Raw genomic sequence first — 25,111 nt, 5'->3', positions numbered from 1 at the left:
GGCATTCAGGGAGTGGGGTGAGAGCCCAGGGAGGCCTCTTGGTGGAGACGGAGGTGTGCCTGGGCTGAGAGAGAGTGTGTTGTGTGTTCAGGTCCCAGCGTGTGTGTGTGTGTGTGTGGTGAACAGCTTATCTGCCAGTGGGCTCAGAACAAACCTGTGTTGCCAGGGCACCCAGGTAGCTCTGTCAGTTAAGGTCATGATCTCGAGGTCATGATCTCAGGGTCCTGGGACTCAGGTCATGATGTCGGGGTCCTGGGATCCAGCCCTTCGTTGGGCTCCCTGCTCAGCAGGGAGCCTGCTTCTCCGTCTGCCCCCCCTCCTGCTCGTTCTCTCTTTCCATCTCTCTCTCTCAAATAAATGAATAAAATCTTAAACAAACTAAAAGAACAAGTGTTGGGCATGGGGCGAGTTCCAGCTTCAGACACAGGGATGCCAGGGCAGGAGTCCGGTCCGTGGGCAGATAGAGCTCATCCGTGTGTGGCTCTGGGAAAGACAGGGAAGGGGCTGACATAGGCCGGTCAGGCCAGAACTCACCAAGACATGCCTCCGTGAGAGAAAGAGGCACAGTCTGAGGCCCCGAGGCAGAATCCCAGTGTTCGGGGCTCCGTCTGCCGCCCTTGAACCCACGTCTACACTTGAACAAGACTTTGCCTCTCTTCCAAAACAGCATGTCCGTAAAAAGCAGGTGGCTAAGAGCAGCTTCCAGAATCCTTGAGTCTTAGGAAAGAAAGAAGGAGAAACCAGAGAAAACCCTAGGAGACCATCTGGTGCAACTTCTGTATTTTTGAGATAAGGAGACAGAGGCCTCCCCACCGAGACAAAGTGGTTGCTCAAGATCTCCCAGCAAGACAGCGGCAGCCCTGGCCAGGCGAGCTGGCCTCCCTGCTCACATCCCGCATGATCGGAACGGTGATGGGTCCCCACTCTCGGTGATGGTGTCCCCAGCTGTCACCATCGGTCTGGTTTTCTAGGCACCAGACGCAGAAACGTCCGCTGCCTTGGGTGGGTTGGAACTGCTCTCCTTGCTCGTTCTTGGGCAAGGAGTTCAGCTTTGATTAGCCTTCATCTCCCCCCAGTGCCCGTGGCTCAGAAGCATTAAGGATGCGCTACGCAGTCAGAGCCCTGATGGGAGTCCCTCGGAGCTCGAGCTGCCAGCACCACCCTGTCACTGAGATGAGTCTCCCTGGTGGGGACACTTGCTGCTCCTGGCTTTCTGGTGCCCAGGGACCTACTTCTAGTGGCCACCAAGCTGGGCCAGCCAGATGGCAGCCCTAGGCAGGCATCAGATGCCCACCTTGGTGACCTAAGGAACTCCAGTCCTCCCTTCTTTAGAGGGGCGCCAACTCCCTGAGAACACAGCGGGGGGCACCCCCCAGGGCTCTGCAGGCAGCAGCAGTGTCACCTGGCCTTGGAGCGTGGTGACACATTTCTGGCAGGCAGGGGCTTGGCGGGAGGTTCCAAACCTGTGATCTCACCCGAGCTGGGGACTTTAAGTTCTGTTCCTCTCCTCTGAACATGTAAGGTCTGTTTGGAATGGAACAGAATGCTTGAGAAATTTGGGTAGGTGGGTTTTTCTTTGGGGGATTGAGAAAGTGCCAGAAACCCTTCCATGAGGCATTCTGGGATTTCATACCTTAATATGAAAGGGGGCTTTATCAGGATTTCCTCTTCTCCCTGTTCCCTCCACCCCCTGGCTCCTCCCCCCTCCCAATACCAAGTGTTGGCAAAATTCGCTTGTTCCCTGGCTCTCTCCTCTGCAAAGGGAAATTGGAGGGGCCCTCCCCCTCCCAGGAGCTGCCTAAGGAGCACGCCTGCTGGTGAATGGTCCTCAGTGTGTCCTTTGAAGCATTTCCAAGGGCAGGATGTCGATATCTTGACCATATATACGAGTGTAAAAATCCAGAGTGCAGGGTTGGGTTTTTGTTTATTAAGATTTTAAAAAATTTTTATTTTATTTATTTGTCGGGGGGTCGGGGGGAGTATCAGCACAAGCAGGGGCAGAGGGAGAGGGAGAAGCAGCCTCCCCGCAGAGCAAGGAGCCCGAGGTAGGACTCGATCCCAGGACTCTGGGCTCATGACCTGAGCCGAAGGCAGGTGCTTAACGGCTGAGCCACCCAGACGTCCCTCCAGGGTGTATTTTGAAATCCTTCAGGACGAAGGGAAGTGCTCACTTCACATCCACCTCCTTCTGATGGACAGGGACATCGGAGCCCTAAAGGGGCTGGGACATTGACTCTTGGCACAGAGCGGGAGAGGTCAATGTTCGGCCTCCCTGTACGGGTATGCGGTTGTGCTCACAACGTTGCGAATCCTGGCTTAGGCATACATTTGAACAGTTTCCAAGTTTTGTTAAATCGGTTTGCTTCACTGGTGTCTCAGATGGCATAGCCCTCCCATCTGTTCCAAGTTGGGTTTGGCTGAGGAAATAGTCACTCGCTGGACCGAAAAAGTTTGGGGGACACCTTCGGGCGAGGGGGAAGGTAATGGGACATGGACAATCATGTTCATCCTCAGAGGGCTCTGTCCTTTCGTGTTTATGGGGTGCTTGCTTTTGCAAGCATGTGTGGTCATTTAAATGCCTTGAAATGTCCCCTGTGGTGGTTTGGGGCCCTGTTACATGACATGACCCTCAGGTCACAGGACCCCAGTGTTGGAGGGCTGGCAGCCCCTGGTTTTATAGATGAAGGGACAGAGGCCCAGAGAGGCTCAGGGAACTTTCTGAATTATAGCTTGCTGTCTGGGAACACGGTCTCCTTATGCCTAGGCCTGTGTGCTTTCTGCCGATGCTTCCGGGGTCCTGAGGTTGGAGGTAGGATATCAGAACGGCCCACGCTACTTTTATCTGCCGGAGAAGGGGTAGGAGGAAAGGCAGCCAACATTCCTCAAAGTTGAGAGTTGGAGTAAAACGTCTCAGTTCATCACGAGCTGGTGAGTGGATTCATTCAGGTTTTCCTGCTCAGAGGCCAGAAGCCGGGACAGGCTGGCGGGAGCTCACTGCCTCGCCCTTTATAATCTTGAAACATCAGGGCCTGACAGATCTTAGAAGTGGGACCGAAGTTAGGGGCTTTCTTTGGATTCCCCAAACTTCTCTAGGCTCCAAGATATGGAAGCAGGCGCCATGCCCCATCTTCTTCCCAGAGCTGTGCTCCGTGTTCCTGAGCACCTGTGGGAACTGCCTTGCCCCACCTGAGCGTGAACATGGCCATGAGGTCATCGGGCACCTGCTCTAAACCTCGGTACGGAGCAGGACTGACTGAGTTGTGTCGTTTGGTCAAGCCAAGGGACGCTGGAGGGTGGGTGTCTCTCAGATCCCTGTCCTGCTCTGTGCAGATGCCAGCAGCAAAAGCACGAGCCATCTCAGATGTCTGCTGACATCCGGAGTTCCTCATTTTGTGCACTGTGCCCTTTGGGATCCTGTTTATCAGCCCCTCTGTCTTCTCTCTGGACGGCAGGTGCACCTGTAGTAGAAGTGTCTTTGTCCAGTGTCCGTGAGATACAGGGTCTCGTGGGAACGTGTGTAAGGCCCAAATTGAAGTTATTTGCTCCAGGACGGATTCCTTCCTGCCCCCCCCTCCCCGCTGCTTGCCCTGCAGACACGTCAGGGCCACAGAATGGCTTCGGATGCGGTGGGGGTCCGGCGGGGTGGGGGAGGGGTGCCCAACTCATCCCTGCACTGCGGTCTTGGTGGCGACATCGTTTGTCTGTCCTCGCCCCACAGGAGACCCCGTGTTTTCCAGCTTCCCGAGTTTCCCCGTGAGGGTCGACTTCCTGTGGCCTCACAGAGACGACGTCGTGATTGTGTTCATCAAAATTCCTGGTTAGCCAGATCACTCCGTTCCTTTTTAGGATCAGAAAAGAGAGTGTATTGTTCTGTGTCCTCTCCCTGCCCCGTCCTGAAAAACAGCCCCCAGTGAGTCGACTGGCCCCTGGGGAGGCACTGGGGGACTTACAGATGGCTCTTCAGGGCGGCTGGGACCCTCGCCATGTCCTTTAGGAGCTAGACATGTGTGGGGAGGGGGGTGTTGCTCACAGCGGGTTGGGTGATAAGCACATGGCTGGTAGGTCTGGAGGATGACAGGAGAGAGTCCCCAGGGTCCAGAAAGGTGCCTGATGCTGGCAAGCGTGAGTATGAGACTCGCTTCATGGGGCTGGAGCTGGGGAGCCTGAGTGAGTCACCCTCTGGGCGCTCGTCATGGGGGCCAAGGTCTGGCATGAGTGAGTGGCAGGGGCCAGCCCCTGGGATGTGGATTACTGCTGCAAGCAGGACCCCTCCCAGCTGTGCATCCTGAGTGGGAGACCCAAGGACACAGGGGTGGTGCAAGAGTCCTGGGGATGTTTGCATTTGAGTCCTGGGCATAATTGCATTTGAGTGATTGAAGCCCGATTTGGAAAGTTCCTTTAAGGGACCCAAAGAAGCCAAGCCAAAGGTGATCTGTCCAAGAGCAGTCTGAATACACACGTGAAGCGTTCCGGCAAACCCTGTGATGCGTCGGTCCCATGTACCGAGGAACCTTGCGCTTGGAGGAGTGGAAGGAAGAAAGGCATCATGCCTGCTTGCTTTGGCTTCTTGTTGGGAAAAGCTGGAGGTGGGCCTTCCGTGCCTGATCCCGCCTTCATGCAGGGGGTCCAACCAGAGTGGCCCAAGGGGCACAGAGATGCTCAGGTCAGGATTCCCTGTGGAAGCTGATTGCCCGTGGGAGCCAGCGAGAGGTGGCTGAGAAGTCAGACTCACAGCACCCCAATCCAAGAAAGGTCTGTGGTCCCCGAGGACCCTTCCCTTCTGTCACAGCCCCTCTGGCTAGAAACCTGTCATTCCCCAGGAAAGCGGTGAGAGCAGATACTTGACGCCTGGGGTTGGGAGCAAATGAGTGAGGTCATCGGGACGGAGACAAGAGGAGCAGCCCCTTTTCAGGGCAGGACCAGAGGTGTTCTGATTTCATTTCCCTTAGGTGCCCGGGCTCTACTTTGTTCTGCCTCGTAATCTTTTCTAGTAGTGTCGGAATTTGTGGTCCAAGCTCTTCCCTTGTTTTATACCATATAGGGAGAATGTTTTATATTTTTCTTGCAATAAAAATATATTTTTCTTATAATTTTCCTTGTTTTGTACCATATATGTGTACAGAACGTATACAGAGTCTGTAACTAGATTGGTGACGATGATTTGCATATTTTTAAAGCTGCTTTTGGTGGTCAGCCTGGGACATTTTTGCTTTAGTCCTTCACCTTTATTTGTCGTCTCTCCAGCAGCTGTGGCGCATCTTCTAAGCACTTCTGAGGAGGACACACAGGTTCCCCCGGACCCATGGTCTGCAGACCTATATTCCCCAAACCACTGTCCACAGAGGAATGCCTTTCCTTCCCTCCCTCCTTCTTTCCTGTTATTTGAAAGAGAGAGATAGCAAGAGATCGAGCAGAGGGAGAAGCAGCCTTGGTGCGGGACTCGATCTCAGGACCCCCAAGACCACGACCCAAGCCAAAGGCAGACGCTCACTGACTGAACCACCCAAGTGCCCCAAGGAACGGCCACAAAAAAGGGTCTTGGCTTTTCCCCGTGACAATCCAGAAGCATCTTTTGAAATGCAGTTACAGAGAAGCCTGTGACCAGCTGTCATTTTTTTGCTCATTTACTGGGGACACCCTTCTCCCACATAAACCATTATGGGACTTTCTCCTTACCTTTGCCGTGTAAATCCATTGTTCATGGTGTGCCTGCCATCGACTTATAAAATCCATTTTGTGTGCAGCAGCGTGGGACCTACCATGCTGCTCGTACGTGTTTTCTTTTAGCTGAAGACAATCCCCTCCCCCCCCCCCCGCGCGCCATCCCCATCAACCATGGTCTATCATTTCTTTTCTCTTCTTCAGGAGCACCGAGCATCTGTATCTTGCCTTGTTCTTCTGGCCCTCTGTTTTCATTTTTTTGTGTGTATTTCCTTTGCATTCCAGGAAAAATTCTTGCATTGGCTTTGTACGCAATGAAAGCTTTTCCTTTTTATGTTTCCTTTCTGCAAGACCAATTCCACATTCTGTGGCAACCGACGTGGATGTTCCTGTTGCTACCTCGTAAATATCCCTACAAGTTTTGCTTATTTCCTGTCCCCTTTTTTATAGCATTTGTTTCCTTTTGCCAGGCTACTCGCCTCATTTGCATTAGTTTGTCCAATCCTTATGGTTTTTTTTTTCCTCTTGTATCATAAATGCTCTGTCTTCCTGCCTTCTATTGAGGTTGCTAAACACTTTCCTGGAATTTTCCGTCTGGATACCATATGAGGTCATGGTTAGAAGTTTGTGCCTCCTGGGAGGCTTCTGGATACTGTTCCTCGATTTATTTTCTGCAGTGAAAGAAACTATGTTATCTTGTCTTCCCCCACCTCCCTGTACTCAAGGTTGAATAGTCCATTCATCGGCATCCATTAAGAGCTGGGATTTGTTACAGGTGGGGCGCGCGTGTTGCTTGGGCTATCATTCTGTCTGTTTGTTTGGGAGAAAGCCTCAGATCTGTCTGGAGCCCGTTTCTAATGATTCCAAGTTTCCGATGGTCCCTGCATCCCTCTATCCAGTGTTCTGGACACTGTGCTGAGACTAATGGTAGGGACAGCATGGACGCGACCGTGTCTTCCTGAACCTTCAGCCCGTTTCTCTGTTGTGTGGTCTCTCCTCCTTCTCCTCCCACCGGCCAGGTCTCTCCATCTCTCCCCCTTAGAAGAACATGAAGACGTTGTGTGGGTCCATCCTCTCCCCACCAGCCTAGAAAACTACCCGTGAGGACTTCATTTCCCAGGGTGCACTGAGCCATCGCCGGGTCCCTTACTTCCTCCCCAGCTCTGCTACCTGAGTCGCTCTCCGACGGGATAGGAAGGCGGCCAGAGTTGGAGAGAACCCTACTGCCTCACCTCTCAGACAGAGGAAAGGTGCCCCACACTCTGAGAGGTGCAGATCCTGAGGCTGGTGGATCACCCTAAAAACTTGGTCCCTGCTTCCTGCTTTGTGTCTTAACCCATGGGCAGGGGAGATGACCTTGCCCTTGGTGGCCATTCCCAGCTTTGTGTCAGAGTCTCTCCACCCGGAACGGGTGCCCAGCTGCAAGGTGTGGAACAGATGTGACTCTCCAGTCACCTGGCCCAGCTGGGTGGCTCGCTCGCAGCCCCTGTTACTACTGCTAACTGGCTGATGGCATTGAGGAACAGTGAGGCCAGCCCTGGCCCCTGGGTCCTGGACTGCTCAGGGAGCCCCAGTTCCAAAGTTGTTCCTGGGGACTGATGCCTCCCAGTCCCACCTGGCCATGCCTGGCTGCTTCTGGGGGGTCCTGGCCGGCTGTGCGTTTGGGAAGAGAGAACTTGCTGGAGAGTTCTTTGTGGAGGAGCCTTCAAGCAGTGCCAATCACGGCACCGGGCTCATTAGCAGTCATTGCCATGGCAACGGGTCTGCCAGAAAGCGGCTCGTTAGGCTGACAACTTCAGAGATGTTATATATAGATCTGGGTGTGGGGGGAGTGGGGGTGTGGGGCCCTGTGGATATGCCTTTCTCTGGAGTTCCTATTGCTTCTGGGCTTGGGGTGTGAGAAGACGCAGAATGGGGGTACCTTAAAACTCGCTGATTTGGCTGCTAAAGGGAGTGACGACCGCCCGTGACCATCTCAAGTCGTGTTTGCTCGCATCTGCAGAAGGTAAGAGTCAGGTGTTCCCAGAAGCCTCCTGAGGGGGAAGGAGTCCCGGGCTGAACTTGATGAGGGGAGGAGGCTGTGGGGGGCTGAGTGTGGGGGTTGGTACTCCAGAGACTGGATCGAATCCCTCTTAAAAGAAGTCTCCTTTGAAGGGCTTGGGGATGGCACCCTTTTCCTTAATAAAGTAGCCATGCAGCTAAGCACTGTCTTTTTATAAATTGTGCTTATTAAAATTTTATGTTCCCAGTTTCGATTTCAGAAGCACGCTTTCTCTCGAGTGCTTTCTCCAAAGCTGCCTGCCAGCCTGTTCTGAGTTCAGTGGGCACGAGGCTCCCCTAGGATGCACGTTGAAAGGCAGCTTCCCGGGCTCCAGGTTGACCTGGTGTTGGGAGCAGGGCCCCGGAATCTGCATTTTTTAATGCACATCCCAGAGGACCGGCACAGGGTTCCAGGGACCACACTTTGAGAAACACTGCTCTAAGTGAGGAGGGGATTTTTGTCTTCAATCCCTGGGTGACTTTCCTTTGCTTGCCTGCTCTTTTTTCCTTCGCCGGGGAGGACCAGTAGCCATCACAAAGAGGAAAATTTCGTTGGTGGTGCTGTTTTAAATAAGGAGACAAGGAAGTTAGCCGGGAACGTGACTGCTTGGGTGTGGGTGGTGGTATTTCTGTTCATCTCCCGGGAGGGCATATGCTCATTTGGAGACTGTGAGACGGGCAGGAGAAGCAGGCCTGAGTTGTCACCCACCTTGGTGGGAGCTGGGGTCAGAAGGTCCAGGTGAAACAAAGCCTCCCTTGGCTAGCTGGGGAGAGGTCGATAGAGGGTAGTCAGGATGTAGGTAACTGGACAGAAGTCTCTAGGGCAAGGGGAGGATTTCAAAGTTTGGGCTGATCATTTGTTTAGCTGTGCAGCGTTGGATGAGTTATTACATTCTCTGAGCCCCAGATTCCTCGTTTCAAAATGGGAACATGGCAGGTTTCAGTTGTCAGAACTAGAGGTAAGTGTGTAAAGCATCTGACCTAGTCCCTGGAGCCCATCAACATTTGGTGCTTGATAAAAGTCGTTATCGATGGATGCATGTGGGATCTGAGCTCGTGATTACCGGCTAGATTAGGGCTCTGAGTCATCTAGAAGCCTCCTGATACTCTATAGGAAATAGGGTGAGGGTGTACATGAACATGTACATGATCCACAGTTATCTTCAGATCCTCAGAGGATAGGTCTCCCTAAAGAGTTGAGTAGGTTGTTGACTGAACAAGGGGACCCAGGGGAGGCTGAAATCCAGCCTGGCAGTCAGGGCGATGGCCCATCTGGAGGAAGAGACAACATTTTATGATTCCCACAAAGCTGTGATGTGCATGAGGTTAGAATTTCTAAGTTGGAGGAAACAACCTTCACCTTCCTACCCTCACTCCCACTCCCTTGGATCTTGCTCATTGTCAGTAGGGCCCCAATCTCTGGGCCTGTGTCACCTCTGCTTCTTGTTCCTCTTCCCATGGGAAGGAGCTTTCAGAAAGGAAGGGGAGAAGCCACTGGACTAGGGAAGGGAAGGAAAGGGTTTAACTTGAAGGAAGCAAATTAGGAGAGAAAGCTTGACAGAGACCTTAATTATTGGGTCGTTATTCACGCTGCATTGTCTTGATGGCTGGAGGGGGCAGCTCTCCCAGGAGGCCAGTCCCCCCATGACCACAAGCGATGAGGTCATGTGGGTGCTTTGTGCCTTTTCAGGGAGAGAGCCTGCTGCATGTGGAGAGTCTGCTCCCTTGCAGCTTAAAAACGGTGTTTTTTAAAAAGTTGTGAAATACACATGACATAAAATATATCACGAGTGATATTTATACACTCATACTATGGTGCAACATTTATATCGACCCCAAAGAGGAACCCCTGGACCCGTCCTTCCCTCCCCCCGCCCCAAACCCTGGCAACCCCACTCATCTGCTTTCTGTTTCTGTGGATTTCCCTCTTCCGGGCATTTCGTATAAATGGAATCGTATGCATGGCTTCAAGGCTCATTCACGTGGTAGCGTGGAGCAGAGCCTCCTTCCTTTCCACAACTGGGTATTTCTCTGGACACACAGTGTTTTGTTGACCCCCTCATCAGTTGATGGACCCTTGGGTTGTGTCTGCCTTTTGGTCCTTATGGATAGCGCTGCTGCAAACGTGGATTCACAACTGTTTCGGTGCCGTTTTCAGTTCTTTGGGATACGTTCCCAGGGGTCTCTGTATCTTTCCACTCTGGATGTGTCTCAGGCCACCAACTAGGGGAACTTCTTTCTGGGTGAGAACAAAGGTAAGGGAACTGTGGCGGCCTCGGGGGGGATGGGGACAGAGCACAGGCAGGTGACAGGCAGAGCAAGGAGCCGGGGTCCTGCTGGAGGGGGATAAGGGGACGGCCTTGGGTGCATTAGCCAAATTAGGAAGTAGGCATTGGCCCTAGTGTGGGGGGGGCGGTTTCCCCTCTCTTCCAGCGCCACTTGGCCCTTCCTGGCTCAGTAGCAGAGATGCAGAGATCCCTCCCCCGCAGCCACCTTCAGGAGGGTTGGGCTTGGAGGGTCCAGCATTTCCTAGATGGGCGAGACCTCAGGGTAGGTGGTCACCTCAGTGCCTCCTTGGTCATCAGTGTCCTCCCATGCAAACCAGAGCTTGTTCTGAGCCCCCAGGGTTACATAAACCCCCTAGAGTGATTTTCAAGAGGAAAGCACCATGGAGACGGGGCAGGTGTCCGTTTGCTCTGTCCGAGGTGGGGCGTGGAGGGTCGGAAGTTCAGTCCGGTCCCTCAACCAGCCCTGCTTGGATGGTGGTCTCCCTGCCCCCTACCCAGGTTTCTCTGCAGATCCAACTGGTCAACCTCCAAACGCGTTCCCTCCGCAGCAGGTGTGTGCTTGCCAGCTGAGCTGCAGAGTTTTGGAAACAGAGGCCTGGGGAGAAGTGGCAGTTACTAGCGACATTTCAAGCGTGGTGGAGCAGGCTGGGGTGCGGGGCCCCTGACCTTCCCCTCTCAGGGGGCAGAGGCTGTATGAAGCCTCGTCTCGCTGGGCTCTTAAACACACCCCCTCCCGCTGTCATGGAGCGTTCCTGGTGACAGGCACCCTCCTAGGAGCCTTCCCCCACAGGGCTCCTGTCCTCCTCCTCCTCTGGATAAAGGCAGTCGGCTGAGTCACTTTCCTATCCTGTGTCCGCTCAGGGGCTGAGTCAGTATTGAGGCCCAGGTCGGAGGGCTGTTTCCACGGTGCTCCTGGGTCCCTCTCCTCTCTGCACCCTATTTCCGGCTGTGTCGGTATCCGGCCCTTGCTTCCTACCCTTTATGGATGACCCGTTTCCTCCCCGGCTGCTGGGAGAAGCACCAAACGTAGCCTTCCCATCTTGGATGCTCGAAGACATTGACTCTAGCAGAGCGGCCCGGCATGGTACCCCCTGGTTCTAGAATATTCGTCTCTTAACTTAAACCTCCTAAGCTCCCTATTCGTGTGTGACCCCCCAGCCCCACTCAGCCAAGATACACCTCTCCTGTGTGTGGGATACTTCCTACGTGCATGCACACTACTCATCGAGAGACTGTGTGCGTGCAGTATTTGGACCACCTTGCAATCCGGGAGACGCCAGAGCAGGTGTCTGGAGGCCCAGCTGGACACACACTCAGGTGTGGGTTTGGGCTCAGCACATGTGCTCTGTTGGTGAGATCTCCTGGTTGGCGTCCAGTGCCCAGTAGTCGAAAGACCACCTTCCACACTGATACTGCGGGTTAACAGCCGTGAACCAGGTTGGCCATGGGGAGGCCGTGATTCCCCAGGGTCCCGGGAGCATCTAGGAGGGACCCGATCCCTGGTGAGGCTGTGCCACAGGCCAAAGTAGCTGGTTTTGCAACTTCAGACAACAGGAGGGCAGGGTGGGCGGAGAGCCGCTGTCCCTACTGCTTGCTTTGAATGTTTAGCTGGTTTTCCTAAGTAGCCGTCCTGAGGGACCACAAGTGCCTTGGTGGGCAGGACAGAGAGGGGCTGAGGACACGGGCACGCTGAGAAGCGGATTCGTTTTTAATGCATCTGAACAGAGCCCAGCTTTGCTGAGAAATTCACGGCCCCTCTCCCTGCGTGGTTGAATCTACTTAACTATCTTCAGAAGGCACAGCCGCCGCGTGGACTAATTTGGACCCTCTTTCCTTATTTTTAAATGTTCTTTAGCTCACGGCTTATTTTTGTTGTTTGAGGGACATTGAGATGCAAGAGAGAAGTAAAAAGGAGAGGAGAAAAATTTGCTCTTCCTGTCACTGCCGGAAGTCACCTCTCTTGGATCTTGGGTTCACCTGCTTTCTCTCTCTTATATATATATATCTTTTCTCTGATTTGTATTTTTAAGAATACAGTTCTCGGGGCATCTGGGTGGCTCAGTGGGTTAAAGCCTCTGCCTTCGGCTCGGGTCATGATCTCAGGGTCCTGGGATCGAGTCCCGCATCGGGCTCTCTGCTCCGTGGGGAGCCTGCTCTCCGCCCCCACCCCCGCCGCCTGCCGCTCTGCCTACTCGTGATCTCTGTCTGTCAAATAAATAAATAAAATATTTTATGAAAAAAAAGAAGAAGAAGAGTACTGTTCTCTATGGGCAAAAGATGAAATCAGGGCGCCTGGGTGGCTCAGATGGTTAAGCATCTGCCTTTGGCTCAGGTCATGATCTCAGGGTCCTGGGATCGAGCCCCGCATCGGGCTCTCTGCTCAGCCAGGAGTTTGCGTCTCCCTCTCCCTCAGCCCCTGGCTTCTAATCATGTGCTCTCTCTCTCTTTCTCTTTCAAATAAATAAATAAAAATCTTTAAGGAAAAAAAAGATTAAACCACACATAAGTGCACAAAGTACCCATGGTGGAAAGGGAGCGGTGGTTTGGCCATGGGTCCTGGTTCCCTCTAGATCCCCCTGAGAGATTTGGACACTGGACCAGAAAAGCCCCATTGAGCCCTTCTTTGGTTCTCGGCGTGGTTATGGAAGGCTTTAGATCTCGCTCTAAAGAGACTTGCTGAGGGTGCCTGGGTGGCTCCGTGGGTTAAGCGACTGCCTTCGGCTCAGGTCGTGATCCTGGAGTCCCAGGATCGAGTCCTGCTCCATGGGGCGTCTGCTTCTCCCTCTAACTCTCCCTCTCATGCACTCTCTCTCTCTATCAAATAAATAAATAAAATCTTAAAGAAAAAAAAGAAACTGGCTGAGATTTGTGTTAAGTTCTGGTGGGTTCGCCCAGGCCCAGCAGGTCCTGGGCCTCGCCTGCTGCTGTCCGTGGTGGTCCTGGGGCTCCAGGCTTTGGATTCCACAGTGGGCATGCGCAGAAGACGGGGTCCCGGCAGCCCACCCAGCCCACCCAGCGAGTGCCGTGCAGGGGGCTCTCCGGGAAGAAGGTCCAGCTCTGCTCACTGTCCTCTTTGGGAAGCTGTCCCTTCCGCAATGGCACGAGTGGGCAGGCCCTCAAATCCCACGTGTGTGGTCTGTGACCTCCTCCCCCGCAGGGAGGCCAGCGGGCCACCTCCTGTCCCCCCATCTTCCCGTCTCCCCAGCATCAGCTCTTCCAAAGTGACTTCACCTGCCTCCTACTTCCTGGTCCCAAACTGGTTGAAACCGCAGTCACCGAAATGTCGGGCACGTGTGACCTTTCCTTTCCTCTTCCACAGAAGCCTGGAATGGTGCCCCCTCCGCCCGGAGAGGAGAGCCACACTGTCGCCCTTCCACCTGGCTGGCAGAGCTACTTGTCTCCCCAGGGCCGGCGCTACTATGTCAACACGGCCACCAATGGTGAGTCCTCGCGCTGGGGAGCATGTTACACGGGTCCCCGCGTTTCTCTGTCCCTCTTACCTCTCCCAGCGGCTAGTCGTTTGCCTCGGAAACCGGCCTCGGAGGCTGTGGTGGGTTCGGGCTTTCCCCTGCCGTGCTGGGTGGTGGGGATCCGCGGTGGCTCGGGAAGCCCACCCTTCCGGGTTGGGGGTCCTCCCCGGAAAGTGACCCGCCGCCCCGGGGCATCTCTGTTGAACCCAATCTCGTGGTCTAGGGCTGTTTTCCGCTCCGGGATCTTAAAAGGTTTCTCTAGTGAACAGCGGGTTCAAATCAAGTCAACCAGGTTTAGCTACTGTGGGATTATCTGGAACATGGAATGTACTAATGAGACAGAAGCTCCCGGAAGACGGTCACAAATGAGGGGTTTCCCTAACTTCAGCACGCATCGCTTCCTTTTCCCCAGAGTAGCTCACTGGCTGGCATTTCTCGGAAGGTTCTTTGGGAAACGCTGGGGCTGCTCAGGGATATTTGTTCTAATAGATAACGCAGGACCCTTGTGCATTTCTGAGTTGAGTTAGGACGCCACCTCCTTGTCCCCAGGGCTTCTGGGCTTCCTGGGCCTTCCTGGGGGCTCCAGGACCCCAACAGGTGGGCTCTCGAGTGGTCTGCGAGAAGGCTGGAGAAGGTGTATAGAAGAAGGAGTGGCGCGTTCTCTATCAACGTGGTCTCGGGAGAGCAGTGCCCACGTAGCTAAGAGAGCTCTGTGCTTGACCGTCCTGCCTCCTGGAGGATGGAAACACTGAAGGTTCGATGTGTGGGGGGGGAGGGCTCACAGATCTGTGTGTCGAGGCAGGATGTGAAATACAATCCCATTCCCGTGTTGACTCAGCCTCGGCCCCCTTACTTCCCTTGTCGGCACCCACCTGACTTAACGGTCACCTCCGCCTACCCAGGGGGACCCTAAGTGGGGCTGATGATGACAGGCCTGCACCCTGGGAGTGTCCTGGTACCTGGAGGGCCAGCTGCTCTTTAGCGGGAATGGCCCAGAAAGCAGCCTGCAGCTGCCCCCTCGGGGTGGCTGGCTTGTTCCCGTCCCCCTGGGGCTCGAGGGGCGTGTTCCTGCCAAAGAGGTGACTGGGGTTTCTAGGAAAAAGGAAGTGGGACTATTTCTGGTCATTCGCATCTTAAACTTCCTCAAAACAAACACACAAGTAGCTTTGCATGGTTACCGGACTTTGAAGTTTCGGAGGCAGAGTGTCTATAGGCACAGCTCCCATCTGTGAAATGCAGAAATTGGACCATATGATCCTGAGATCAGCAAGGCTGTGGGCCCCTTCTCGTCCGGAATTAGCCACTCTGTTGCAAAGGGGCTGGAGGTGGAGGAGTGGAAAAGGAGGCTTTCTAAAATCTGCGTTTTTGTCTTTATTTTATTTTTTTAAATTAGAGAAAGGTATATTCTTGGTTAAAAAAAACTCCGTGTGTACAAAAAAAAAGTAAAAATCCCTGGTTTTGTATGTTACAAAGCATTGTTCTTTTGATTCTTTTTCAAGGACTTTTATTTTTTAAGATTTTATTTCTTTTGTTGGATGCTGGGGATATTATGATAATGATAGAGCAGCATCCCTCCCCTCAAAGAGCTCATCTTCCTCACATTGGAAGCAGATTTTAAATGAGTCTGTATTTTATTAATTAGAGAGTGGTATATTCTTGGTTAAAAAAAAATCAATGTGTACCAAAAAAAAAAAAAAAAAAGTAAAAATCCCTGGTTTTGCATGTTACGAAACATTCTTTTGATTCTTTTTCAAGGACTTTTTTTTTTTTTAAAGATTTTATTTATTTATTTGAGAGAGCATGAGGGGGAGGGCAGGGGGAGAACACGCCAGGGAAGGGAGGGGGAGAGGCAGAGGGAGAAGCAGACTTCTTGTTGTGCAGAGAGCCCAACTACAGGGCTGGATCCCAGGACCCTGGGACCGTGACCTGAGCCGAAGGCAGAAGCTTAACCGACTGAGCTGCCTGGGCACCCCCCTCTTTTTCAAGCACTTAAGACGATCTTAATTCAGGAGTTCACAGGCTATATGGTAAGCAGGGAGTGGGGGGGGTGCAGAGGGGCCCTCAAGCTACTGACTCCTACTCTGGGATCTCTGTTATCTCTGGTAGGACTGGCCGTCCTCTCGCTTCCCTACCTTCTCCGATACGCGCACAGTCATCCTGGCTGGCTCCCTTGGTCCTATATCCTAGATATAGGGAACTTTGATTCACTTATTGATTCATCCTTATCTGTTGGATTGATTGACTCATTCATTCAACAGACACTTACTGGGCCTCACCCAAGTCCTGGGTAGACTTTTGGATGCTGGGGATATTATCATAATGATAGAGAAGCGTCCCTTCCCTCAAAGAGCTTATCTTCCTCACTTTGGAAGCAGATTTTAAATGAGTATGTATTTGATTACCCTTATGAGCGGGGTTGTGAAGGAGAAGTCTTGGGTGTTTGGAGAGTGTGTCCCTGGAAAACTCTGGGAGATCAAGGAAGGCTTCTTGGAGGAGGGGACACCCTGCAGCTAAGATGGGGAGGCCCGAGGAAGGGGTTGGGGATGGGAAATGCCTTTCCGAAGCCAGTCAGTGCTAGGAAGGATTGTGCAGACCCCAAATATGAACGATTTTGTTCCTTAGCCTAAGGGCTGTCTTTCTGACTCTCCCCTAGATGGCTTTCTTAGACCCGTTTTGCATGGCTGCGGGCTGCTGTTTACATTTTTGGACCTGACCCTCTTTGGGAAGGGAAGTGCCTATTAGAGCAGGTGCTTGCTGTCCTCCTGCTGTGCCTCTGTGACCTCCTGACTCCCGGGGTCATATGCATATGTGTCTGCCTGGCCAGGCTAGCCATACCCACCTTCCTTTCCACTCCACCTCTGGGGCCTCCCCTGCCCTGTGACCCAGGCCAAGGCCGTGCACCCTGCTCCAGCTGCCACGAATCACTCCTCTCCGTCTTCCTGTCCGCCTCCCTCTCTTCCAGATGCTTCTCATGTCCCTTAAACCCTGGTCTCTTCACAGAGCGCTTGGGCACCGTTAACGTTCTGTCCCCGTTTCTGCGCCACATACAAATATAACTAGTTTAAAGCCCAGGTTACACTTGTAGTACCTTGCTCTGGCTAATCTGCTTATTTTTAGATCCGTTTGGGATTTTTTGGATGGGGATGGTCTCAGTGCTGGCTGCTGTGTGGGGCTGTAGGGGCCCAAAGTCAAATGGGAGACTGGCTTGGTGTTGGAACACTGTCGTCCGGGAGGAGTCTGAGAAACCCAGATGCCAACAAGCATTGCGGGTGTTAGTGTGGACATCTGGGGGCTCGAAGAAGAGGGTCAGCAGCTTTACTGTGTGTCAGACACATCTTTGAAGAGGAGACCTGGACTCAGGGATTCCACATAGAGTTTCCTGTGCAGCAAAGGCCAGACAGCAAGGGAACAGTGACATGTTCAGCATGAGCAAGGAGCAAAACGGTGAGAGGGAGTTAGAGATCTGACCCACGGGTGACCCCAGGAGGTACTCTAAGAAGCTGAGACTTTGTCCTCTGGGCAGTGGAAAGCTCTGAAAGGAATCAAAGTAGTGGCCTGACATGAGCAAAATACTGTGGCAAGATTGCTTTTGCAGCAGAGTGAAGGATTTAGGGACTGGTAAGCATGGGCTGGGCAGATGAAATGAGAAGAGAAGTAATGAGGTCAGCTCCTCATGCACAGCTGTGGCTCGGAGGAGGGGATAGAGTCTGTCAGACAGGGGACGGCGGATCGGGGAAGGAGAATGCTCAGGCTCTCCTGAGCTTTCTGCTTTGTGTGATGGAGCCCCACGCTGAGAGCCAGGGACGTGAGGGAGGAAGAGTTTGGAGGTGGCGAGATGGATCCGTGTTGCATGTGTGGTTCCTTGGAGGATATTCAGGGAGAGGTGGCCAGCCTTGCTTGGACCAGATGTCTATGACTCAGGGGACACCTGAGCTAGAGATGAGAATCTGGGGAGTCCTGTGGGTGCCTGGCTTGGCACACAGAGAGCAGAATGGATTTCACCCCTATTTGCCCCCTTGGCCTGGCACCATTGTGCAGTGACCAACCTATACAACCACACATGACAGCCCAGCGGAGAAACAAGGCCTTGAAATGCAGGAGATCACCCATGACGATCATGCTGGAGAGAGCCCTGCAGAAAAGCGTTTAAAGGAGGGGTGAAGGAGACTTTGAAATAATTGTCAGAGATAAGAATCCAGAAGTAAGGCAATATCACCAAAGGCAGAGGAGAAAAGATTAAATAGTGTTCAGCCAGATGGCTAACAGGAAGTTCCAGTGGTTAAGTTAATGCAATAGTGCTGTTTTTGTGTAAACTCAGCAAGGCCATCAAAGCAGGCTTTAAGAGACTCTGGGAAGTCCCCAACTCTCCTTATCTCCCCATAGTTATATCCCTCCAGGGTGTTTTGTCATGCAAGGGGACCATGAGCTTGGGGCCCAGGAGCTCCAGGAGTTCTGGTATCGGGACAGGCTTGTGCTATATTCCTACCAAAACTTGGCTATTGCCAAAAATGGGTTTGTGTCTAGTTTCTGGATATTGAGCTATTGCTAATATCCTACCGTTTTCAGGGACCTAAGTTAGTGTTAAGGGGGGACCTCTTATTTGCACAATAGGTAATTGCATTTAAAGAGATGGTGCTCAGTGTTGTTTAGTTCCATTGATAACTGGAAGGCCAGAAATGCACATGTGATCACTTAGCGGTGAAATGATCATAGGTATTCAGGTCCTCTTTTTGGAGAGATGCTGACTTTAGATACCGCTTAGGATTTAATTAATTAATTAATTTATTTATTTATTTTTAAGATTTCATTTGAAAGAAAGAGGGAGAGAGATTCAACACAAGTTGGGGAGCAGGAGAGGGAGAAGCAGGCTCCCTGCTAAGCAAGGAGCCCGATGTGGGACTTGATCTCAGGACACTGGGATCATGACCTGAGCGGAAGGCAGATGCTTAACTGACTGAGCCACCCAGGTGCCCCTAGGATATATTTTACCATTTGGACGTTGAAGGGGTATTTCAAGCCAGTAATGAAGGCCAAGGTTAGTTTTGTGTAATGTATGAGTCATATTTTATCCCTTATGTATTAGTTTTTGTACACTTTAAATCCAGTAGCTTCATTTATTTATATTTTTCATTTCTAAAGGAAGAAGATCACTTGAGGGGGATGTCTTAGCTCTGTTTCTCTAGAAAGCAGAGCCTGAGGCAAGGATTAAGCATTAATACTTTATTTAGGCTGTATAAGCCCAGAGCAGTGAGAGTGGGTGAGAGACGGAGAATGTCACATGATGCTGGCTAGTGTTAATAGTGAACTACAGAGAGCTCCAACAGGTCTGTGTGGGTCACACCTAGCAAGTGTGTTCACTTCTCTGGAAGGGTTACAGAGAAGAGCCATGCCTTTGAGTAGGCCATGGGAGAGCCGACATGTCTGATCTGCTCACCTCCCTCTCACCTCCCTTTCACCTCTCACCTCCCTTTGACCAAGCCTCTCCCACTTGGAGAGCGATTTCTTCCACCCTTTTGGGTTTTATCATCTGGCCCCCAGAAAGCCTGACTCCAGCAACCCAGAGTGATGCTCCATCCAAGCCCAGGTTGGGTGGAGGATGAGTGAGACATCAACCAAAATAGAAGGGCGCAGTTGATGGAAACATGAGAAAGGAGCCCAAGGTCTTTGTCCCAGTGCGTGGATTCCTAAAGCACTCTGTTTGTGGTGTATGTGTAACTCTTGTTGTGTCAAATTGTGATGACTCAAGTGTTTACAGAGTTTCAATGGCCAATGACTTTTACTCCTAGGGAGGACCTTCCAAGTCATCCCACATAGGGGTCAGCAAACTAGGGCCCTAGGATCAAATTCAGCTCACCACCAATTTTTGTCAGTAATGTTTTATTGAACACAGCCATGGGGCCAAATTCATCCTGCAACCTATTTTTGTCAATAAAGTTTTATTGAGCATGGCCATGCTCTTTTGTTTGCCTGTTGTCTAAGGCTGCTTTCTCACTATGATGGCACAGTAGAGACAAGACAAGGTGGTCACAAAGCCAGAGTATTTACTGTCTGGCCCTTGAAAGGAAAAGTTGGATGATCTCTGGTTTAACAATTAGAGGAAGTGGAGTGCTGACCCTTCCCCCCTACGACATGGTACAGGATCTTAATCCAAATTACCTGACTTATTTATAGACTAGGCTATGCCTGGAACCCATCTTTCCATACTTTTTTTTTTTCATTGCCTCAGTATTCAGGAGAATGGGCATAGGGGAATTTGCAATAAGAATAACTAAATTCACGAATTAGCAGGGGAAAAAAACCCAAATGACATTTATTTTTAAGGAAAACACAAATATCTTCTTAGACCCTCAACTGAAACCCAGGGGAACTGGCAGCTGTTTTTCAGCACTTCTGATAAAGCGTCCATATGTATGTATAAAGGTTTTATTATGTTTATGAATGAAGCTTGGAGGAGTACACTAGGATTTCAGCTTTTGAAGTCATTTGCCAAATAGCCAGTCCTTCTCTTGATTTCTTGTTTTAATTTTTCTTTCAACGAGTGGATTTCCATTTAACTTTATTACACCAGGAGCTAATGTGAGTTGCTGGGTAAGTTTTCCAGTAGAACACTTTCTAAAGCATTCTTCGAGCTTTTCTTTGTTCCAAATAATTGGATACTTTTCCAGCTCCCTGGATAGAACGGCCCTAGTAATTCCCTGTTGATAAAGGTTGCCCTGAGAAACTTCTACGCTCAGAAGCATCTCTCTGGTTTTTTCTGCCCATCTGTGTTGAACAAATGTGAGACAAGAAAGATGCTTTTGTTTGGCACAGTTAGTTGATCGAGGTAGCTCGGCATACATGTGTGTGTGTGTGTTCGTATGTGTTTCTTATTTTGGCTTTATTAATTTTTATTTAACAGACTCTGGTGCAAAGCTGTTAGACCTCCATCCTTACTATTCATCTGCTCCTATGTGGGCTTCGTTGTTTTCTTGCAGAGAATCCATTTTAATTTGCAACGTTAAGGTCACACTTACGTGCACCCCACATTCCTCGTACCTCCGCTGTTCTCAAAACTGGCAATCTGTTGGAATTTTCGCGGATGCCGCAGGAGTCATGCATGTTGGCAGTACACGGAAGACCCATTAAAAATAAAAAAAGACCAAGGAGACAAAAGGAATTTATTGTTTGTTGTATTCTCGGAAGTTGAGTTACTCTGAAAAGGCTACTTACCGATCAACAGTGTAGGCTGTTTGGTGGGGTCGCCAGTGAGCAGCCAATCGTTCAGATACGGACGTGGAGCTACAGGGAAAGTGTGGGTTGGACCCAGCGATTCCACTCCTAGATACGTACCCAAGAGAATTTTAAACCTGCACACGAAAACCTATACGTGAATGTTTGTAGTGATGTTCTTCGTGGTGTCCAGAAACAACCCAAGTGTCTATCGCATCATAAGTAGATGAACAAAAATACGCTGGACCCTACAGTGGGAGATCACTGAGGCATAAAGAGAAGCAAAGTATAAGCAGATACTTACCGCGACAAGGATTCCTTTGAAAATATCATGCAAAGTGCAAGAAGCCAGACACATAAAACCACATATTGAATGGCTCCATTTACACGAGATACCCAGACCGGGCGAAAAAGCCGTAGACACAGAACGTAGATTTGTGGTTTCCAGGAACGGGGAGAGAGGGGAGTGGTAGGGGCTCCTAATGGGTATGGCATTTCATTTTGAGATGATGAAAATGTTCTAAATTTAGGTAGTTGGTGATATTTGTGTAATTATGTGAGTAGGCCAAAAACCACTCATTATGTGCTTTTAGAGGGAATTTTATGGTATGCAAATTATATCACAGTGAAGACAGTCCTGTGATGTCTTAGCTGGGGATTCCTTCTGCCTGATTCCCAAACCTCGGTGGGCATTAGAAGCACCTAGGGAGTTTGTTAAAAGGTATCACAGACCTAATGGCTCCAAATCTGTTATTTTGGAAAGAGTGAGAAGGTCTGCTTTCTATTTTTAAGTATTTTCTAACAGTTACCACCTTTTTTTTTTTTAGACTTGCAAGGAGACAAATTGATGAGGGCATTGTCAGTGGGTCAGATACTATGAAGTTGAAGAGTAAATTTAAATCCCATTTTCTTTTACCGAGATAAAGTGAAAGAATACAGTTTTATTCAACCAAGTAAACACGTATTATAGTCCCAAGGTTAGAAGCTCTATCACCATAAACTACTATCGTTAAGGTAGAATCTCGAGGAGGAACTCTTTAAAGACAGATCTGTCATTTTTACGGTGACAACGTACAGATTGAGCACAAAACTGTGGAGGAAGACCCTTCAACCTGGCGAACGTTTTTACATCCTTCAGTGTTGTCACGGTAACTGACTTGTGGAGGTTTTCTCGTCTTTCTTCTGATCCTGTTATAAAACAGGATATCGTGGCAGAGCTTTTCATTTCAAAGCTTTTGAGTCCAAAGCTCAAGAAAATTTTTTTTTAAATCTCAGCATTTTTGCCTTTTTATTTTTTAAGATTTTATTTATTTCACAGAGAGAGAGAGAGAGAGACCACATGAGCAGGGGGGAGGGACAGAGGGAGAGGGAGAATCAGGCTCCCCTGCGGAGCTGGGAGCTGGAGACGGGGGACCCCGGGATCGAGACCTGAGCCAAAGACAGATGCTTAATGGACTGAGCTACCTCAAATGCCAAATGTGCCTCAGCATTTTTGGCATTAAAACAACAACAACAACAACAAAAACCTGTGGGGACGCTGAGTGGCTCAGTCAGTTAAGCCTCTGCCGTCGGCTCAGGTCATGATCCCAGGGTCCTGGGTTGGAGCCCCACATCGGCCCCCTGCTCAGCAGGAAGCCTGCTTCTCCCTCTCCCACTCCCCCTGCTTGTGTTCCCTCTCTCGCTGTGTCTCTCTCTGTCAGATAAATAATAAATAAATTATTAAAAAAAAAAAAAAAAAACCCGTGGCCTTTCATTTCAACTTTCCTCCTAGCTACGGTTCAGTCAGCATTTGGGGCTTACGCTCTTTTCATTCTCCCATTCTGTAGAGCTTTTGGACATCTGGTTGGAATGAGCACCATCCTTGTCTTTGGGGAACTTAGAGCTAGTGAAATAGTTTAGGCCTCGGATATGGTGAGAAGTGGTAAGGTTTTCACTTCCGTGTTGTTCTTCTCTGGAGGTTGGTAGACTGGGCCTCCCCGACTTGCCTTCACTTTGGTTAGGAAGCAAGTGCCAATATAGACTTACTATGTCCCCGCACACCCTGTGACCTAGCAGCGTTCAGCGGCTCATCTGTCCAAAGCAGGTCAACAAAACCGTCTCGGTTGGCGGGATTTCTACCCGTCATTCGCTTGACTAATATTCTATCATTAAAGGCCAAAAAAAAAGTACAAGATGGGTATGAGTTGTGTCCCCGTAAGGCATGATGTTTGCTTGGCTGAATTTTTTAAAATACAGTCCTGATTCATGACGACTGAACCTGGAGGGCAGTGGTGTGTGTGCACTGGTCAGGGCAGGAGCAGAACCTTCCAGATCCTGCTGAGCTGTCCTGAAGAGATGCAGACATAGCGGAGGTCGCCTGCTGGACAGAAATCGGAAATCGGAAAGAACTCCCTGAACATCCAGTGACTTGTCTTCTCTTGAAGCATCATGAAGTGTGGCCATGTCAGACCTGGGCCCCGGGTGATGCTGAAAAGCTTGCCATCGCCCCTGAGTTTTCTTACGCTCCATTAGCTTCACGTGTGCATTTTACGCACCCAGTTCCCGTGGGTGTCGGGAGTTTTGGCCCATGTTCAGACAGAGCCTTGTGGTTTTGTATCCAGGTACTAAAGAGAGGTGGGATGAGGCACTGAGTTGGGAAGCTAGGTTATAAATGCTCTTGGGAGTCAGAGATTAAGATAGGGGACTGGGAGCACCTGGGTGGCTCAGTGGGCTAAAGCCTCTGCCTTCGGCTGGGGTCATGATCTCAGGGTCCTGGGATCGAGTCCCGCATCGAGCTCTCTGCTCTGCGGGGAGCCTGCTTCCCCCCCCCCCAACCCCCGCCTGCCTCTCTGCCTATTTGTGATCTCTGTCAAATAAATAAATAAAATCTTAAGAAAGACAGAAAGAAGGAGAAGAGAAGAGAAAAGAAAAAGGACTGGGGAAGAGAGGAATCTAAGGAGAAATGCCTGGCTGGTATACAGTGATAGAGCATCTGTTTCAGCGAGAACTTACCAGGCCATCTCATGCTCAGCCTTTTTCCCACAGGTGTTCTGTGCATCTGACTTTTGGGGTGGGAAGCATTGCCTATCTGGGGTGCTGTAAGGCTGGTGTGTGCGTGTGTGTGTGTGTGTGTGTGAGAGAGAGAGAGAGAGAGAGACCGTGGGAGCCCATGGCTGCAGCAGGAAGATGGGGTCTGGACAGGGGCAACCAGGTAGCTGTCTCAAGGGTGAGGGCCCATGGAGTCAGTCAGTGGAATTCTTTGCAAAAATGGAAAGCATCCGCAGGAGGCATTACTGATCAGAGAGTGGGCAAGGACGACATGAATTGATTATCAAGCAACAAGTGTTTGTTAAATGCCTTGTCTGTGCTCAGCTCTAATTATCCACTTGGATGGCTTCTTGCAGGGGCGGTGTGGGCGAACCCCATGCAAATGGCTACATATTTGCAAAGACCGAATGCTTCCTGAAGTGGAGAGGAGATTGTTAAAGGGGACTTTCCTTGTGGGCTAGAGTCCGTTTTCTTTTCCTGCTCATATAGATCTCTCCGAAGGTCCTTTCCGGCTCAAAGGTTCTGTGAAACCAGGAGTCGCAACACCAAATGCTCCTCACCCACCACGGTTTGGGAACGTGCCTGGGGTTGTAAAGCTGGCGTGGTTCCCCAGTGATCAGATCTGTAATATCGGAGGGGAGATCTTGGAGTGGGGTAACAGCTTTTTTTGTTATTTCAGTCCGAGTCGGATTCCAAAGTAGGCAGTGCTCATCCAAGAGGCGTGGGAGAATAGGGGGAGAAGTTAGTCATGCAAGACACATGTGTTTTCTGTATACCACTCCCTGGGAGCAGCGTGCAGGGCTGGGCACGGGGACACTGAGACCCCGCACTGGAAGGATCTCGTCCTCGCACGTGGCAGCCCCCCGATCTTTGTCATTGCATGAATCTCCTGCTATCTTGCCAGCTCTAGCTAATGCCTGTCTGCTTGCCCAGACACCATTAGCCCAAGAAGCGCTGGCTCCAATAATGGGGGAGAGGGGAAATAGATCTTGCCGTCTGGAACAGGGATGGGCTCTGGGAATAATATGCGGGAAGGGGTCCTGCCCCTCACCCCCACACCCAGGCATTAAGCCTTCAGGGGCCATTGCGGGGACGTAGGGTAGGGGTTTCTGGGGACTGGGGACACTTGGGTTGAGGAGGTTGGAACCGAAGCAGGGTTTTTTTGGACTCAGAGACAAACGCATAAGGGAAGATGATGTCAAGACCAAAGGAAGGCATTGTCTCTGAGTCCAAGGGTGACCGAGGTGACGGACTGTGGAACAGGCTCTCCCTCACGGCCCTCAGAAGGAACCCACCCTGCCAACCCCTGGATCTCGGACTTCTGGCCGCCACCACCCCCCGCCCCCGCCCCAGAACTGGGACACAACACGGTTCCGTTGTTTTAGCTCTCTAGCTGGTGGTGTTTTCTTCTTGGGG

At 51.1% G+C, this 25,111-nt stretch overlaps 1 protein-coding gene across 6 annotated transcripts in view; it reads left to right on the top strand.

Moving 5' to 3' along the window:
- The window catches only part of GAS7 (growth arrest specific 7), a 199,308-nt gene that overhangs the window by 103,257 nt on the left and 70,940 nt on the right, over positions 1-25,111 (top strand). For 5 of the 6 annotated variants that reach the window (XM_045083388.1, XM_045083387.1, XM_045083391.1 and 2 more), the window contains exon 2: positions 13,309-13,429. In XM_045083388.1, the coding sequence (XP_044939323.1) occupies positions 13,309-13,429 (121 nt within the window). Of the gene's footprint in view, positions 1-7,535; positions 7,667-13,308; positions 13,430-25,111 lie in introns of those variants that run through there. The other variant, XM_045083390.1, reaches the window with a different exon arrangement.

This window comes from Mustela putorius, unplaced genomic scaffold (assembly GCF_011764305.1).
Source record: "Mustela putorius furo isolate JIRA1106 unplaced genomic scaffold, ASM1176430v1.1 tig00000695_pilon_pilon_pilon, whole genome shotgun sequence".
NCBI classification, from domain to species: Eukaryota; Metazoa; Chordata; class Mammalia; order Carnivora; family Mustelidae; genus Mustela; species Mustela putorius.
The sequence above is the reverse complement of the archived record's forward strand: the minus strand, read 5'-3'. Positions and strand labels throughout refer to the sequence as shown.